This window comes from Neophocaena asiaeorientalis, unplaced genomic scaffold (genome assembly GCF_003031525.2).
Source record: "Neophocaena asiaeorientalis asiaeorientalis breed wild unplaced genomic scaffold, Neophocaena_asiaeorientalis_V1.1 scaffold442, whole genome shotgun sequence".
Classification (NCBI taxonomy): domain Eukaryota; kingdom Metazoa; phylum Chordata; class Mammalia; order Artiodactyla; family Phocoenidae; genus Neophocaena; species Neophocaena asiaeorientalis.
In genome coordinates, this window is record NW_020175833.1 from 1,279,281 (window position 1) to 1,297,965 (window position 18,685).

General features: G+C 47.1%; 1 protein-coding gene across 1 annotated transcript in view; it reads right to left on the minus strand.

The window, feature by feature from the left end:
- The window catches only part of NTRK3 (neurotrophic receptor tyrosine kinase 3), a 206,504-nt gene that overhangs the window by 149,848 nt on the left and 37,971 nt on the right, over positions 1-18,685 (minus strand). Inside the window, exons 3-7 of the mRNA XM_024732934.1 lie at positions 18,245-18,313; positions 8,791-8,948; positions 7,861-8,003; positions 7,088-7,229; positions 6,299-6,595 (exon numbers count right to left, since the gene is read on the minus strand). Coding sequence (XP_024588702.1) covers positions 6,299-6,595; positions 7,088-7,229; positions 7,861-8,003; positions 8,791-8,948; positions 18,245-18,313 — 809 coding nt within the window. The remainder of the gene's footprint in view (positions 1-6,298; positions 6,596-7,087; positions 7,230-7,860; positions 8,004-8,790; positions 8,949-18,244; positions 18,314-18,685) is intronic.

Sequence of the window (18,685 nt, forward strand, 5' to 3'; positions counted from 1 at the left end):
TCGTTGAAGCCACTCAGTCTCTGACACTTTCTTACAGCAGCCCTAGCAAGTTAATACATGGATTGTAATTCATAGAACAAAATAAATACCCATGAGTCCATACTGATATAAAGAAGTAATTTAATCAACAAATGAGGAAGAAAAGAAAGCTTTTCCTTACAATAAAATCCAATTAATAAATGTAGAGGAAAAGGATAGAAATAGAAAAATCACCATTGACAAATGGCACACTAATATTTGTTTCAGGCAAGAATCATCAATGAATGCTAAAACTAATGTGTGAAAGAATGATGAGAAACAAGATATTTACAAAGCTTCAAAATATTATGCTTATTAATTACAGAGGAGAAAAAAATAGTCACTCTGCAGTGGAGAAACCTAGCAGACACCATCCTGACCAAGTGATAAAGTTAACATCACTGGTAATAAAATGTACAGACATCGCGTACCCCTGACACAACGTACTGAATGGGCACAGCATCACTTCTGCGGTGTTACTGCCAAAAATGCCTAACTGGCATTCAATTGTGAGAAAACATCAGGCAAACCCAAATTGTGGGACAGTCTACAAAATAACTAGTTAGGATCCTTCAAAAGTGCACAGTGAGAGAGTGGCATGGACATATATACACTACCAAACGTAAAATAGATAGCTAGTGGGAAGCCGCCGCATAGCACAGGGAGATCAGCTCGGTGCTTTGTGACCACCTAGAGGGGTGGGATAGGGAGGGTGGGAGGGAGGGAGACGCAAGAGGGAGGAGATATGGGGATATATGTATAACTGATTCACTTTGTTATAAAGCAGAAACTAACACACCATTGTAAAGCAATTATACTCCAATAAAGATGTAAAAAAATAAATTAAAAAAAAAAGTGCACAGTTCGTGAAAGACAAAGAAAGCCTGAAGAACTGCCCCAGATTTAAAGAAAATAAGGTAACATGGCAGCTAAATACAATGTATCAATATAATCCTGGATTGGATCTCAGAGAAGAAAAGGACAGCAGTGGGACAACTGGTAAGATTTAGATAAAGTCTGTAGATTAGGTAATAGGGTTGTATCACCATTACTCTCCTGGTTTTGATCACTGCCCTGTAGTTATGTAAGATGGTAACACTGGGGGAAGCTGGGTGAACAGTATAAGGAAGATTTTTTGGTACTATTTTGTAACTTTTCTGGTAAATCTCAAACTATTTCAAAATGAAAAGTTAAAAATCTTTAAAAAATTTTTAAAGAAATATGGATTATTGGTCCTCACCCCAGAGTTTCTGACTCAGGAGGTCTGGGGGAGGTCTTGAGAATTTTGCATTTCGAACAAGTTTTCTTGTTCTGCTGGTCCCTTTGAGAACCACTGCATTTTACTCCACTTCCTCCTGGCACAAGCCTACCACACCCTGAAAAATCAGAACTTATTCGTTCATTCATTCACCGTGGGTCTTCCATTTACCCAGGCCCTTGGCTAGGCTTTCACAGTCATTGTACTCACAGCTCTATCAAGTATGCGCCAGCAAATATTCTTCCCTAACTACCCGTGGGGGAAAATTGATGCCTTTCTGTGAAGGAGTCCCTTAGAGAAAGCCTTATTCACAGTAAATTCACTGCTAATAGGTTGCTTGCTCATCATCCACTTTGTGTTGTTTTGTGGGAGAGCAATACAGCTTTCTCCAGATTCCTGAGTGTGCCCTTCAGGCCCCCCACCCTCTTCTAAACTTCAGGTGACCAAACGGCTTATTTGGGAGGAGGATGGAGGCAACGGGGCCCTAGCCTTGGCTTCAGAGCCCGAGAAAAGAGAGGTGCCAGATCAATTCCTACTTAACACCAATTTGCATATTTCTCATAAGGCTCTCATTTATTAGAGAATATGCTCACGTCAGCCAAATGTTTTGGCCGAATCTGTAAAGCCTGTAATCTCTCAATCAGCCTATGAATGCTTATCTCCTTTGCAAGAGCCTGGAAACATTTACACACCCAGGAAGCACACAAGCCTTGGAACAGCCAGACCTCCTGGGTTCTCTCTAACCTGTGGGAGGACTCAGAACTTCACCCTGGAAAAGGATGGTACCCGAGAGTGGTCCTCACCTCAGCCCGCACCAGCAGGCTGGGAGGACAACCGGACCAGTGTGCCAAGGCAGCATCTGAATCCCAACAGGAACTGGGCATGAAAGCAATGCACATGTGTCCTCCAGATCCCAAAAGCCTCAAGAAAAACCCAGTGGGAAAAGCCAGTGGGATCCAGAGAATGGAGAAGAGAGGCAGCAGCTTGCGTCCAGATAGAGAGAGATGCACATAGACGTGATCAGAAGAGATGCCCTGGCTTCAGGTATAAGGAGGGAGTGGGGAGCTGTGCCAGGCGTCCACACGCTCTGCCCACCCAGCACAGAAGGCCACATGCTGCTGCTGCCTCCCTTCCCCCAGCACTGGCAAGTTGGGACCACATTCTAGACTCAACAAGTGTTTTGGGGAAAGAAACCAGCCTTGATGCGGCTATGGACACTGGGGCAACGGTGTCTCCCACGGTTTGTACCCAGGGCCCTGATGGAATTCTGATTTCTGCTGTCACAAGATCATGATGAAGAGGCTTCCCAGTCAGGTAAAAAGAAATGAGAATTCAAGAGTTATGGCAGCTCACTTATTCCTAAACGTTTTGTCAAGTGTTCTCAGATATTTGTTGCACATGTGCAGGCAAACACACACATACACACACACATACACACACACACACACACACACACACACACACACACCCCTTGTCAACATTCCTCCTTCTATCACATCATCATCTAAGGATCCCCAACCTTCCAGGGACCACCTCGACCCTAACATGATCCCCAGCCTCCCCTGACACTCGGATCCCTGACTCCTCACGGTCTCCACTCCTAGGCCCAGATCCCTGGAACACCAAAGAGGATTCCATGCTCCTAGAACAAATCTCCCTTTCCAGGGACTGGTTCCTACACTAAGGCTGAACTCCAGACTGAACATTCTAGCACTTCTTTGGAAATGCAGAAGGAAACACCAGCATTTGTATAGCATATGAAGTTTACAAAAAGCTTTTCCAGAACATTTTCATTTTCATTTCAATGTCCTGCTCTGAAAAAATCCTTCTGATGGAGGCCTCTGCATCTGCAGACGGCTCCACTGAATATACTCAATGCAATCAAAGCTCTCCTGTGGGTCTCCAGCCCATGAACAGTCAGGAAAGGAGACCCTCACCTTCAGATCTCTGTTTTCCCCAAAAACAAATCCCTTTTCAGTTGCCCTTGGGTGTTTTTTTTTATATATAATAATAAAATCAAACAGTAATTCTGTGCTTACTCTGTGCCAAGCACTGTGGGAAATATTTTAGGTGGATTAATCCACTATGTGCGAATTAATCTTCACTACAATCTTTGAGGCAGAAGCAGGGGATTGAGTAATTTGCCTGAGATCACAGAGCTGATAAGCAATTGAATGAGAATCTGAATCTTGGCATTGTGACTCCATAACCACTACCCTCGTAAACTACCTGAAGGCTGTCTGTTAGAACTTACCAGCTTGATTAGAGAGCAACGACCAGATCTAGAACTCCTAAACTCAACTCCTAAACTCTCCACCTAGAATCCTAGTCGTAGTCAACAGCTGTTGAACCTTCCCTCTATCTGGACACAGAGCTAAACACTGGGTGGACATCACTTCATTCATCCTCAGGGCAATTTAGGTGGGAGCTCTGGTTATCATTCCCATTTCACAGATGAAGAAACAGAGGCACCGAGCAGTGATCATCCTCCACCTCACGCCAGCCATGTGCTAAGCCCCATTATCGGAGCCAGTAGGGCCACAGATAGGATAATACCTCCATCTGTCTGATTTCAGAACCCTTACTCTTAATGTCTGTTTTGTTGCCTGGGAGCGAGAGGGGTACAGATGACAAATACAATGTCCCCACACCACAGCAAGAGAAGAGCAGGAGTCCACCGAGAGCCTTTGTATCCAGGCTCAGCAGGTGTGAGGTTTACTGTCCACTCCCCTGGATAATTTACTCTCCTGACGCCTAGATATTTTGTCTCTTGACATGACTGGCCCATCTTTTTCCTGTCACTGCCTTTCCATCATCCACTGACTCCTTTACAAACAAGCAAACCTTCACACAGGATGGCCCTGGCAGGGTGTAGATGGGTTTGAGGGACCCACTGCAGGCGAGCTGTTTCCCTTCAAGTTCCTCTGTAACTTCACCCTCCCTCTGACCTCCTGGGTCCACCAAATGTCATGGCAGGAGATGGCAAACGAGGGAGTGTCTGAATTTTCGGGGGGGGGGCTTGTTAAAATACAGACTGCCAGGCCCCACCCCACAGTTTCTGATTCAGTAGGTTTGGGTGGGGCTCCAGGATTTGAGTTCTAACACCTGCCCAGGTGATGCTGATGTTGCTGGTCTGGAGACCACCCTTTGAGAACCACTGGCCTGAGGAGAACTGAAAAGGTGACAGGCATATCCAGAGATGAAGAGGAGGGGCAGCCGTGTCTCTTGGGGACAGAGGAGGTGTCTGTATGGCTGCAAGGATGCAGAGAACTGCTTCCCTCCCAAGGTGAGGGAGGACAAAGGAAAAGCTGTGGCCACTGCTCCTGCTGCCCCATGGCCAGGACACCCTCTGCATGCAGAAGCCAGGGTGGCTCCCCCTCCCTCCCGAGCATTCCAGGGCTCCCTGCTCTCGCCAGGCCCCAGAAGCCTCCCTTTGGAAACAGAAGCATGACTTTGGCGAGGGCTTCACTCCTCGCCCATCGGGGAGTGTCGACTCTCCTCTTTAAAAACAGATTCCATTCTCTAATCACCAGATGGGCACAAGCAGGGCAAAGGGCCACTCCAGCCCTTTATGCCAACAAAGCCTAGCCTGACTTTGGCCCCAAAAAGCAAAGTATCTCTGCATCTAAAAGCTGCTGCTTCTGCAGTGCAAGACAGGACTCTTCCAGCTCCCGTGTGGCCCACAGTGGGAAGTGTCCTGAGGCCTCTTACTGGGCATACTTGGAATGATGTTGGAAGTGTAGGACCATATGGGATGGCCAGGGTCTCAAACATCGGCACGTTCTCAGTCCTCTCCTGAGTGATGGCTCCACCATCCCCTGGCCCTCAGTGGCAAGAATTTAGCTTCCCAGGCGGTCTCATCTCTCCAGAGTTTCTCTCAAAGCCTCTAAAGTTCGAGTTTCCTTGCACTAAGATTCAAAAGGCCTCTTGGAACTGCTACCCTCTGGTTATCCGTATGCCGTGAAATCACCCTCACAGAAGCAGATGCTGCACAGTGCTAGTACTCCAATGCCCTGTGTGTGTGTGAGAGACAGAGATCGAGATCAGTCTTTACACTCCCCTTTATTTCATTAGAATCCTGGATTTCCAGGAACTGAAGGCCAAGAGGTCTGCTGCCAGCAGACATCACCAAGCTCATCAAAGATATATGGCTTCACTGACAGAAACTTATCAGCTACCAAAACCACCCCCAAGAGATGCTGCAACCACTTTCACTAAACTCTTGGGAGTATTTTCTTCTCCTCTAACTTCAGGAAGGTATTTGAAATATTCCAGCCCAGACAGAGAAAGACAGACTCCCCTCCCAAATACTCAAAGTTCTCTCATCATTTCAATGACCCCGTCCACTAGAATCAGCACCATCCAGGCTGACAGCATCAGGTACCCTCCACCCATCAGCTCACCACGGAGCTAGAGGAAAAGAGACACAGACCTGGAAAGCCAGCCAAGGCCTTATTACTACCCAGCAAGTGGAAAGATTCTGTTCACTTGCCTGTTACATGTGGGGTTGAACCAGATAGACCCTGAAGCCCCTCGTAATGGAAGGTCATCAAACCATCATTAGGCACCAAAGCCTGTGATACGTGCTTTGTCTACTTTAAGGTATTTAAAAGTCATGAGATTCTTATGGGAGAAGTTCAATCATGCCCATTTCACAGATGAGGGTATTGAGGCAACGATCATGTCCAGAGTCTCCCAACAAAAAAAAGAATTGGGTCCAGATTCTCCGCCATTCTTATCCACCTCTCAAGTCCCCACTTTCTCTACCGTAACACCATATGCCCTTATATGTACAGCTGTGTATTTCTGAGGGGGTCTTGGTTTTCACTGTGACTGCTATTGGAAATCAGAGACTTCATCTAGTTTACACAAAATTCTGGTGGTGGCTGAATATGTTCCAGTGTGTGTTTGGTTGTCGATGACGGTATTTGTGTTGATGCTGCTTCTCCTCTCAAGCCCCCACTCCCCGTCCCCCTGAGCTCCTGGAGGGGATCAGTCACCCCAGAGCAGCCCTGCCCTCACCTGGAAAGGGCTCCTTGAGGAAGTGGCCATTGATGGTCTGGTTGGCTGTGCCCAGGGGGTTCTTGGCGATGAGGGTATAGTTGCCGTTGTTGTAGTGGGTGGGCTTGTTGAAGAGCAGGCAGCCCTCGGAGACCTCGCCCTCCTGGTAGTACTCCACGTGGATGATCTTGGACTCACGCAGCGGCTGCCCGTTGTGCAGCCAGTGCAGTGTGGGCGGCGGGTTGCCGCGCACCACGAACTCGATGCAATGTTCCAGGCGCAGCTCAGGCTCCTCCAGGCTCACCACGCGCGGGGGGTCTGCCGGGGAAAGGCCAGCTGACACCCAGAACACAGAGCCTCCGGTGCCCCAGAGCAGCCTTCCAGGAGCTGGGGTGGGCAACCCAATTCTTCCCCACCCCGCTTTAAAAAGACCTGAGGGAATCAGAGGTTTCCCCCACAACACCACCCCCAAAGAGGGGAAGAGATGTCTGTCTTCACTCAAGCTTCCTGGATCCACTACAGCTGGAGGGTTCCCTCTCATGACCTTTTAGGGGTTTAGCAAAAGGCAGACTTGGGCCAACTTAGGAGTAAAGTCAGAGCTGAGTTGGAGGGGCATCATCTTCTGAGGGACAGGGACACCCTTTCTGGGGTTATTAGCCAAGGACTGACTTGATTTGCTCAGTCCTGCCCCACAGGAGTCTTTCTGCCCCTCCTGGTGGACCAGGCCCATTGCAGCAGCTCTGCCCGGCCCCAGCCTCCTATGCTGAGATCCCCAGGGTCCCAGCCGCCCCCCACAGGGCACCCGCTCACAGTGGACAGTGAGGGCGACGCTGGCATTGCTCATGCCCACCACGTTCTCTGCAATGCACGTCAGGGTGAAGCCGTTGTCCTCACTCGTCACATTTACCAGCGTCAGGTTGATGGCGTGTACATTGGTCCAGTTCAGATTTGTCTAAAAACCCAATAAAAAAAACCAACAATCATGTGTATAAAATAAGCTGCCAGGATGTATTGTACAACATGGAGAATAGAGCTAATATTTTATAATAACTAAAAAAATGTTTAAGACTGTACATTTTAAGTTATGTATACTTTACCACAATAAAAATTTAGGAAAAGATAAAAGAAAAATTAGATGATGGTACAAAAAAAAAAAGACAACAAACAGTTTCTACAAGGGCGGCTCCCCCACCTAACCCCCAAACACCTTTAGGAATCAAAAGGAAAGCTGAGCAGTAGGTGAAGGAGGCCTTGCTGGTGAAGGCACATTGACCAAGGGCCAAGCTCTCTACAGTCAAGAGCTTAGGTAACACTCACACTTATCCCATGAGATGAATGGTAGCATTATACCCATTTCACAGATGAGGAAAGTAAGGTACAGAGATGTTTATAGCATGTTCAAGATCAAGCTGGCTAGAAAATGTTGCAGCTGGGTGGAACCCAAGTCTACGTGCTTCGTCCTATAGAAATAGGACCACAAACTTCCCCTCTTCTTCTTCCTTATTCTCACGTCTCTTGCTTCTATTCATGATTTTAGCTCATTAAGACTAAGAGGTGATAGGTCCCAAGCTTCGGACGCCTACCTGGTGGGTGTTGATGGACTGCAGTCCGGTGACTATCCAGTCCACGTCGGGCAGGGGCGATCCAGAACCATTGCAAGTGATGACAGCATTGTCACCCTCCCGTACGGTCAGGTTGGCATGGCTCACACTGATCTCAGGCAGGTCTGGGATGGAGGACAGGGTGGGTGAAAAAACAGGCAAATACTTGCTACCAAAACTTTGTCCGTGGGGGCAATGGTGGCACTGCTTGCTTTGTCCAATAATGACTCCACAAAACCTGCCTGACCTCTCAGAAGTCCCCCAAGTCCCAGAAGCTTCACACCACCTCCCAAGCAGACGGTATAACTCAAGATTTAAGCCCATGCAGTTGGACGTGGTGGTTGGGGAGCGGGGATTGATGAGGAGGACAGTTGCTGAAGGAATGCAGCTCATCAAATGACATCAAATGACATCTTCCACTTTGGGCACTGGTTCTCAAAACTTTGGTCCGCTTCAGACTCCCATGGGGATCTTGCTAGAAATTCAGATTTCCAAACTCATCTCCAGATATTCTGATCTCTTAAGTCTGTGGATGGACCCAGACATCTGCTTCTCTAAAAGTGCCTTAGATGCTCCTGATACAGGAGATCCAGAGACCACACCTGGACATAACACTCCTTCAGGTTTGCTTAACAGGGAACTGACAGAGAGAAAGGACTCTGGTCCAATGACAAAGAGCACACTTAACCACTTTCTGCATCCCTGGAACCAACCTTCCCACAGCTGGCTCACGAAGAGACAAGAATGAGCAAGGAGGTAAGAAGGGAGCCAGATCTGCACCCAATGCAGAGTTCAAGGCTGGGAGGGCAGTGGGGAAGGAAGGCCCTGGCTTTCCCAGCTGATGCGCAGCACCGTCCCTGGTGTCTGAGGGAGGCCCGCGTGGAGCCAGCTGGGACCGGGCGGCTCACTCACCGCACTGGCTGATGTTCATGCGAAAAAGTGGGAGCTGGGAGCCGTCGGCACTGATGCAGTAGAGGTTCTGGCTGTTCAGCTTGGCCTCCCCCTGCTCCTGCCACAGCTGCATCCAGCGGATGTCACAGCTGCAGTTGAAGAAGTTCTGTTCCAACCTCCTGTGGGCAAGAAGCGAGGGAAGGGAACCCCTGAACCGAAGGTGGCCCAGCTCCCTCCCAGGGCTGTGAGGCCATGCATGGGCCCCCACCTGCTCCTCAGGGACTAAGGAGATAAGGGTTTAGCAAGGTCACTAAAGAAATAAAAAAATACTTATAGAAGTCCATGAATTTATTTAGTTTTTAAACAAATAAACTCATTCCCAAAAAATCCACTCCACTGAACTTACCTGCCAAAGAGACCTTTAAAATACATCAGCTTGGGAAGCTCCTCTTCTCAAAACCCTCCACTGGCCTCCCAACTCTTTGAAAGTCAGAGTCAAAGGCCTACGGGATCTATACCACCCTCTGTCACCTCTCTGACTTCATTGCCTGCCTCACCCTCTCCTCCTCTTCTTCAGCCACTCTGACCTTGCTGTGTGTCAAGTTTACCAGGATGACCTGCATGCTCCTGCCTCAGGGCCTTTGCACTTGTTGTCTTTCTGCCTACAGAGTTTGGACTGAGAACATATCTGCTAGATCAACTCCCTCCCTTCATTAAGGAATCATATAGCCTTCTCTGACCACTTCTATAGGAAAGTTACCACCAACCCCTGCCCTCACACTGCCCAGTCCCTTGCCTGACTATTTTCTTCTTTCTGGTATTTGTCACTGCCCAGCATCACTTTAAATATTTATTTGCTTGCTTGGAAGTTTGGGGCTAGCAGATGCAAATTAGTATATATAGAACGGATAAACAAAATAAATCTAAAAATTAAAAAATAAATATTTGCTTGCTTGTTTATTATCTGTCTCCCCAAATAAAAATTAAGTTCCATCAAAGTCAGAGACATTGCCTATTAGGTTCATTGCTATATCCCCAGTACCTATAACTAAGCCTGGCATATAAATACCCGTTGAATGAATAAAAGGAGGGAGGAAGGAAGGAAGGGAGGGAGGGACGGAGGGAGGGAGGGAAGAAGGAAGAAAGAAGCTATTCTCCCTGGGGAGAAGGTGATTCGCTGTTTCCAATATCTGCTCAAAGCCTATCTTGGGACCAGCTTTATTCCTTCATAAATTCAACAAGATCCTTAATAAGCACCTCATCCATGTCTGGCTGTGGGCTGAGTGCTGCTGAAACAGAAATGAATAATCAGTCCCTGTCTTCCAGGAGCACTCATCTTGGTAAAGAAGACTGTCTGATAGAGGAAGAGTCAAGTTCAAGGCCTTCCTTCTCCACTCATTTTCCTTGAGACTTAGAGGGAGTCATCTCCTTAGGGGGACAATTGAAGGGCATAAGCTGATGTAAAACTCTTTACGTCAAGGGCACCTGATAAATCTGAATGCCAGGATCACTCAGGGGAACATGATTCTCTTTCTGGACCAGTAAGGGGATGAATCTATTGGTGCCCAGAGGGAGGGCCACTTGGGTAACTGCACTAAGACCCAGGATATTTTTGACAACTGGCAAATTCCAAAGTGGTGAAGCACACATCAGCATTAACCAGCTTTCAGAAAAAAGTGAGGCCCTTGGAAGGGAGGAATCAGTGCTTTCTAGCCAACAGGACAGCACAGGTAGAATGTGCAAACACCCCTGTATGATATCCTCTTAGTCTAAAAGTGCCCATGACTTTGCTCTGCACACCACACTCTTTCAGCAAAGAAGACAAGAACTAACCTTCATCAAGCATCTGCCTCTCACAGCTGCACTCAGAGCCAGCCAGTCTCTCGTCGTCATGCACAAGAGGGACCCCCTCCTACGTTTGGAGGAGTCAAGTCACATGCTCAAGGCCCCTCGGCTGGTACGTGACAAAGCAGGGCTTCAAAGCTTAGCCTGTTGGACTCCAAAATTCACGCACTTTCCCCGCCATCTATCACGTGTAAGGCGTAGCTAGATGGGAGATTCTAGGAGGAGTAAGCAGGATCCCTGAACTTTGGAAGCTTGTGGAGGGAAAGACTAGGGGAAGGGTTAGAGGGATGATGCAGGCTGGACTGTGGAAACAGGAAAGAAAGCTTGTGCTACAGCAGGAGCACCTGGAAATAAAGCTGGAAGGGCAAGTGGAAGCCAGATGGTGGAGGACATTCACTGCCACATTGGGAAGCTTGAAATGCATCCAAGAGGCAGTGGGAACCACCGAGGCCCTTGTAGTTGGAGAATGAAGTGAACAAAACTGTAAGAAGAGTAATCCAGCAATGCTGAACAGGATCAACCAGAGAGGAGGACAGCCGGAGACTGGGACCCCGGTTAGGCTGTCTGATAAACACAGGGTCACCGTGTACAGTGCTGAAGCTCCTGCATGTCTCAGTGCACCCAGCCAAAGGGATGAATGGGGGATGAAATCCAGCCTGCATACCCTTGACCAGACCCGGTACCTGGCATGGGGCTCTATCCACCCAGAAGAGGCATCTTTTCTCATTCACATATAGGTTCGGGCTCCATATAGGCTAGCGGGCTCCAGGTCAATGTTCTCCAACTTTTTGGTCTCAGCACTCCTTTTCACTCTTAAAGATGACTGAGAGTCTCAAAGAACTTTTAGGTGGATTATATCTATCACAATTTACCATATTAGAAATTAAAACTGAGGAAAATTTAAAACACAAGAACGCATTAGCACAAACTCCATCAAGCATCAGAGGAATGATGTTAACGTATGTCACATGGCCTGTGGAAAGCTCCACTGCCCACGGGAATGAAAAAGGCAAGTAACGTCTCAGGGTTATTATGAAAATAGATTTAACATCTCGGTCTCCCTGTAAGGGTCTTGGGGATCCCCATGGGACCCTGGACCACCATGAGAGAATGGCTGCCTAGTTACTAAGAGCCTGGAGTAGAGAGGTAAAAAGTGGGGAGAAGGAAGGGGAAGATGGAGCAAACATCATAAAGGAAGACACGGTGGTATTTGGTGCTTCCTTGGAGGTAGAAGAAAAGGAAAGAGTAAAAGATGACCCCAAGGTTTTAAGCTCCAGGCAACAGGAAGTCAATGGAAGACAGAAGTATCTTTGGTTGAAAACAGAAGAGAAAAACCAGTGGAAAGGAAGAGGGAAAACATATTAGGAATCGGGTAAGGGCAGGGCTGGGGGTGGGGAGGGAAAGGTAAGGTCCTAGAGCAGCAAAGTGACGGATGAGGTCCAGGACCCTTGGAGGGGTTTGCCGTGGGGTCAAGGCAGATGCTTCTGCAGCTGAGAAATGAGGGAGAGGAGAGAGAAAAGGTAGACAGGAGAAAATGAGGGAGAAGTCAAAAAAATAATTGGATAATAACGTTTGCATTGCATTTACTCTGTGCCCAGCACTACGCTGAAGGCCTTACATGCCTCACCAGCTCTGACCCTCACAACAAGGAGGAAGCAGGGGAAGGGAACGTCTGAGGGCTTCCTTAGGAAACACAGGAGGTCAAATTCCCTGTCCGGCGTTTCTGGGGAAAGGGAGTGGAACAGTGGTTGGGAGTCACGCGGTAGGGGCTGTGAGGAGAGGCCTGGCAGCCCTGCTGGAAGGATACTGAGGGTCCAGATGCCAGAACACATGCACACTGAACCAGGTCAGCCTGATTTTTCCCAGTTGCTTACTTGACAAGATGTGGTCATTCATTCTTAAGTAGCTGTAAAAATACAAATTACCCACCTGGGTGGAAAATACTAGACAGGTGAGAGTCTTGGCCAGGCTGCTTCAAGCTACATGTGCTTTATTCAGTTCTGCCTCTTGTCTGAGCCCTGCACTACTGCGTATCCCAACATCTCAGGGGCCCCCCAGAAAGGTGGACGGTGCCACAGCGTCCTGAGGCTGGCAGGGGAATCCAGTGAGATATGTGGGGTGTGTCTTAGACCCTTCCAGGCATGGGCACGCTAAAAGCTTGTTTGTTTCCCTCCAACTTTTTCCTCCAGAAGGCATGCACCATGAGACCTGGTCATTTCCTCCAGCCCAGGGTCTCCTGGAAACTGCAGAAGAACTTTGAGTTCTTCCCCCCATCCCTCTGGACTCTCCTCCTGGACAACAAGACATACATACGGCAGAAAGCATTTTCAGTCTCAGAACAGATGCCCTGGGCATCTCACCGAGCAAATGCACTATCGTCTTCATATCCTGACAAGAGGGGTCAAACAGTGAGGTGGACCAGAAGCAAAGAAGGGCAAGTCCTGGGTCTAAATGATGCTGTCCATTCTCGCATCAAATCAGGTCTGGAGCAGAGGGGCCTTCAGCCAGGGCTTCAGGGGCAGACTCAAGGAGCCTAAAGCAAGCCTTCCCCTGCTCCATCAATAATGCAGGCGGCCCCATGAATAATACAACAGCAGCTGCTTCACAGCAAAGATTACCAACACCCAGCCCTCTCCTGAAGATGGCCCAGGGCCTAATCGTAGGGCCCTTGGGGCTTCCCACAGATTAACTCAGCCCCATCCGAGTTTGTGCACAAAGACACTTTGCTGAACAGTCAAGGCCAAGACTGAGTGTTTAAAAAACACTGATTCCCCACTAGTCATCACTCTGGTTTTCTTCCCTCCGCAGCATCAGTGCTGCCAGTGGCAATCCATGGCCAGGTAGTGAAATATGGGGAGGGGGCCCGAATCTGTTGTCACAGAAGAAAACATGCCCAAAGGGCACCCTGGAGATGCCAACAGTCCTGTGGTTAAAAAAAATATCCAAACAAAAGATCTGAGTTGAGCCAGTTGTGTCACCTTGGGCAACTATAGTAGATTGAACAGTGTCTCCCCCATCCCCCAAAATATGTCAAAGTCCTAAGCCCCAGTAGCTGTGAATGTGACCTTATTTGGAAATAGAGTCTTTGCAGATATAACCAAGTTAAGGATCATGGATGAGATCATTCTGGATTACCGTGGGCCCGAAATCCAGTGACTGGTATCTATATAAGAGAAAAGAGGGAAAGATCAAAGACAAAGAGGAAGATGGCCACATGAAGACGGAGGCAGAGACCGGAGTGGTGCTGCCACAAGCCAAGCAACACCAGGAGCCACCAGAAGCTGGAAAAGGCAAGGAAGGATTCTCCCTAGAGCCTTGGAAGAGTGTGTAGTCCTCCTGACACCTTGATTTTGGACTTCTGGCCTCCAGAAGAGTGAGAGAATCACTTTCTATTGTTTGAAGCCCCCAGATTTGTGGGAATATGTTAAGGCAGCCCTAGGAAATGAATACACCAAGTATTCATTCAGCCTGAATTCTCCAAGGCTCTGTTTTAATGTCTGTAAAATGGGGTAATTGTGCTCAATCTGCCTTCTTCACAGTTACTATGAGGATTAGTGATAATATATGTTAATGTGCTTTGTGAAGTAAAAGGGGCTATAAAGAGGCCCAAAATTATTATTATAATAACAGTATGATTAACATGATTGTTGAGTGATTTTGAGAGCCGTGGCAAGTGGTCAGGGCCAGGACTGGGGGAAGGAAAGTGACAGGATCAGCACAAACCCATCCCCAAAATAGAGTTAATATTTTACCAAGTCGATTAAATCTGTAAATTATACCAGAGGTAATTATCACTTTGCTTTAAGAAAATGAAATATTCCAATCTATTTTAATCAATGTCTGCTCCATGCATGCAGGGTATTAAGAGAAGCCTGTTCGAGATACACTAATGGTCCTTAGGGTATTTCTGGAGGGTTTCTGTGCTGTGAGTTTATATCCTTTGGTGCCTCTTGCCTTTGCCTAAATGGTATCATGGGATTCAGAATCCAAGCTTCTTTTCTTTCCAATTCATTCTCTACCTCTAAGTCAATCTCTTTGATTCTTGCTCAGCTTTCTGGACAGACTGTTCCCATCTTCTCGGTAAAGGGAAAATACCATCTTACCATCAACAGAAACTTCAGAGAGCACTTTGCAACACCAACGCGAATTTCTCCAAACCCGTGCCATTGAAAGAGTGCTGGCTACTCAGAAGCCAGTCTTGAAAGATGCTTCTGGTTCCATCAGTAAGAGAAAAACACAGCCTGGACAGTTGAGAGGCGGGCCAGGTGCCCGGCCAAGACCACACCCTTCATCTCACAAAAGTAAATGAGAAATGAGTGAAGGAAGTCTCTGGCACACGGTAAGGGCTCTGAGATGCTAACTTGTTTGGATTTTTTCCCCCTTTGATTCCTCTGAGGGGACCCGCCATCTTGAGTTCTGGCGGAAGGGGACGCATAGCATGAGGGCTATGGTGCCGAGTTGGGTAAGGAAAGAGCTGGTCTTTGAAAACAATAGACCTGGATGGTGGCAATGCTAATAATCACAATTCCCATTTACTTGCCATGTGATGTTGGACCAGTTATTTCACTTGGCCAAGCCTCCAATCCCTCATTTGTCAAACTGGGTTTAAGCATACCTCCTCTGTGGGATTTTTCCAGGGGTGCGACAGGACCTCGTATATATTAGATACTCAATATACACCTCTTTTTTCTCCTTCTCTGCTACTGGAAAAGTCGTAGACACTCAGCCCTTCTGATGGGGAATTCCAACAGCATTAGTTCTTCTATCAAGGATCAGAGGAGGGGCTGCTTGGGGCAGGCAGAGATTCTCAGTGATGGAATAAAACATGCTAAGAAATTGTTAAATGCCCTAGCTTGCTCCTTCTGTTCCTGCAGAAGGTCGCTCGAAGCCTCACACTTCTGCCCTTGTGTTCTTCTGGCTGCCACAGCTCACAGAGCCATCTCCCTCTGGCCTCTCTCCTCTAGGGCCGAAATTCTTTCTTCCTGGAAATACCCGATCCACGCCCACACCCCAGCCCACAGGCTCCACTGGGCAGGCCCTGGCAGTCTAGATGGCTCATGGCAGATGGCACCATGTGGACTAATCAGGAAGTCAGACAAGAAAATATGACCCACTCTTCCATTTGCCAGGAACTGGGACTGTTTGGATTTTAATCACAGCCACAGCTAAGAGCCAACATGCAGCCCCTCCAGCCAAAAGATAAATTTTCCACTCCCAACATTCAATTCTTCCTCAAAAAAACAGACCCCTACCAGGGTGACTGCTCCTTAGAGGGGGGGCTTCTTTATTTTCCAACATAATTTTTTTACTTATTTAACAATATGACAGAAATAAAATACTCCGTGGACATGGTGGCTCTCACACACTGACTCACCCTGGAGGGAACGTCTTCATTCCCCCATAAGTCACATCCAGCTCACTGGTATATTGATTCACAGGCAAAGATGAATGCAGAATCCCATGATCCTCTGGGAGAAATCTGACATTTTCTTTAAATATATATCCACGGAACAACTGTTTCTAAAACTCCACGAAACAGGTCACCGGGGCAGCACACCATCGATTTCGCAGCCAATGATTTTTTTAGAAGGAGCACTGAACATTTTTGCAATAATTCAGCCAACAGTAGACCCAGATGTCCCCTGGAGAGATGCTATCCCTGGCCTCCCACAGATGAAGGGGCAGGGGTCCCAGGAGAACCGGATGAAAGACTCCAATTAGCTCCTTTAGGGCAGGGTTCCTGGTCAGTTTTAGAGCAATGTAAGGAAAATCTGCAATTGTGCATTTTTATTTCAAGTTACTGTAGAACAGATCGTTGGATTGAAAACAGATTGAGAAAGTTGGGAGACGGCGAAGCATAGCGGTCAAGATCTTGAGTCCACGTGCTACCATTTAGTTAATGGGTGACCTTAACCAAGATACTAAACCTTGCTAAGTACCCCAGTGTCCCCAAATTTGAAGTGACAGTAGCCATTCCGACCTGATAGAATTGTTATAAGGATTAAATAACTTTCGTAACTCGATAGATTACTTGGCACACTGCCTGGCCCAGAGTAAGATCTCAGAAATCAGTGTTAGTGGTGATCAAAGCAGTCATGTTAATTTACCTCTAACGTCTTTTCCACCTACAAAGAAGGGAATGAACACAATGCATCAAGTGTAACAGTTTGACACTGAGACGTCTGTGACATTGTCCAGTTTTCCAGTGTTTTTTAAAAAAATAAGTACATATGCAACTTTTCTCAAGCTCAGGTAGGAGTTTTTATTTGAGTGCAGCTGGATGGCAGCCATGTATGACTAAAGAACTCTGATCACTAGAGCTATTGTGCTCATAGCAGAGGAGAAGCCTGGTGGGAGGGGCAAAATCCTAAAGCAGGAAAGCAACCCACAACAGTCTTGTCCTAAACTCTCCAACACTGTCAGAGACCATCTCTGTACTTCCCATCCCTGGACTGGCATTTTTTAAGCATCAGGTAGGCACTTGGGTCCATAAGGATGAGTAGGGTATGTACAAGACTGCCATGGAGATGTAAATATTCCCCTTCCTGACCAACTGGGTCAGAAAAGGTAAGGTTATGATGCATCCTTGAACTCAGGTCTTACCAGGTGGAGGGAGAACAAGTTGAAAGGCCAGCAGCATGGGCGGGGATCCAAGGCCATTCACTGCCTCTTGGTAAAGGATAGAAAGCAACCTGCATTCAGTGAATTTGGATCTGAGTCATCAAGTAAAAGGGAAGACACATGAGCAGTGTCTCTGGAACCCTGACTCCCTAACTCCATCCATGCCTCAATTCCTTTTCAACTTATTCCTTGATTTGTCCCCTCAACATAATATGCCGTCCTTCACGCACAGAGATGACCCTGATGACTCACACATCAACATGACTTATTTTTTCCAGCAGTGGTCACGAGTTTTCATTCATCCATCCAATGTGTGTTTGTGCAAAATGGCTGGCTGGGGTGGGAGTACATTGATCAGCCTCGGAATGCAGCAAATCTAAGCAGTCCACAAGCAGACTGAATAAATATATGGGCTTAGTCCCTCCAGGATGGCCATACTCAAGCCAAAGAGGCTGACAGAAGATCACGATAGTGGAAAATACATGCAATCTGAAGTCAAAGGCCTGGGTTCAAGTTCTGGTTCTGCCAATCCCTAGCAATGTGATCTTGGTTGTGTTTCACATGCCTTTCTGGAGCTCAGCTGAAAGTGTAGAGATACCTTTTATACAGGAGGTATGATAATACCTACCTCCCATGACATGTGATGATAAATCAAAGGTCATATAAATGAAAGCACACCTAATAATCTATTTATATATTGCAAATGTTATTATAACTTGATAAATTATCTTTATTATAAATATATATAAATATAAATGTTATTACTAATTTCCAACAGATCACAAAACTAGGTCCTGCTAAGAGATGAGATTCCTATCTTCTGAAATGTATTGCGCCCAGAAGGAGCATCAGAAATCAAGGGATGGGGTGGCTCACTCTCACTGAACATGGTACACCCACATCATCCAACCCAAGGAGCCCTTTCAGGTGTACTCCCAGCTTCAGGTGCCTCCCCCCAACCTTTGACCACCACTCCACCGACTTGGACAGTCTTCAAAACCGAACTTACAATTCCCGAAGACTCAGCGTCTGGAAGAGCTGCCATGAGAGTGTGGTGAGCCGGTTACTCGACAGGTTTCTGCAAGATCGACAAATAAAGAGGAAATTAAAGGACAATGTGGCATGTCATGCTCTCCGTAGTAAGTGTGGTCATCTCATGGGAGCCTGGCTTTGTTGTTCTTCTCCACTGCTCCCTTCGGCTAACAGTACATCTGACAGTTAGTCGAGGCTACAGATCATGTCTGCAGAGGATGCTGAGACCTTTTAAAAGGCAAGGTTTTACAAATCAAATGAAATAAATAAAAACTTCTTGGTCATTCTCCCATATGCTCTCACCACAATGAAATTTCAGAGAGCCTTTTTTTTTTTTTTTTTAGAGAGCCTTTTTAAACCCACCCTTCTACAGGAGGACAGAGAACTCTCAGAGTATAAGGTATACAAACCAGCAAGC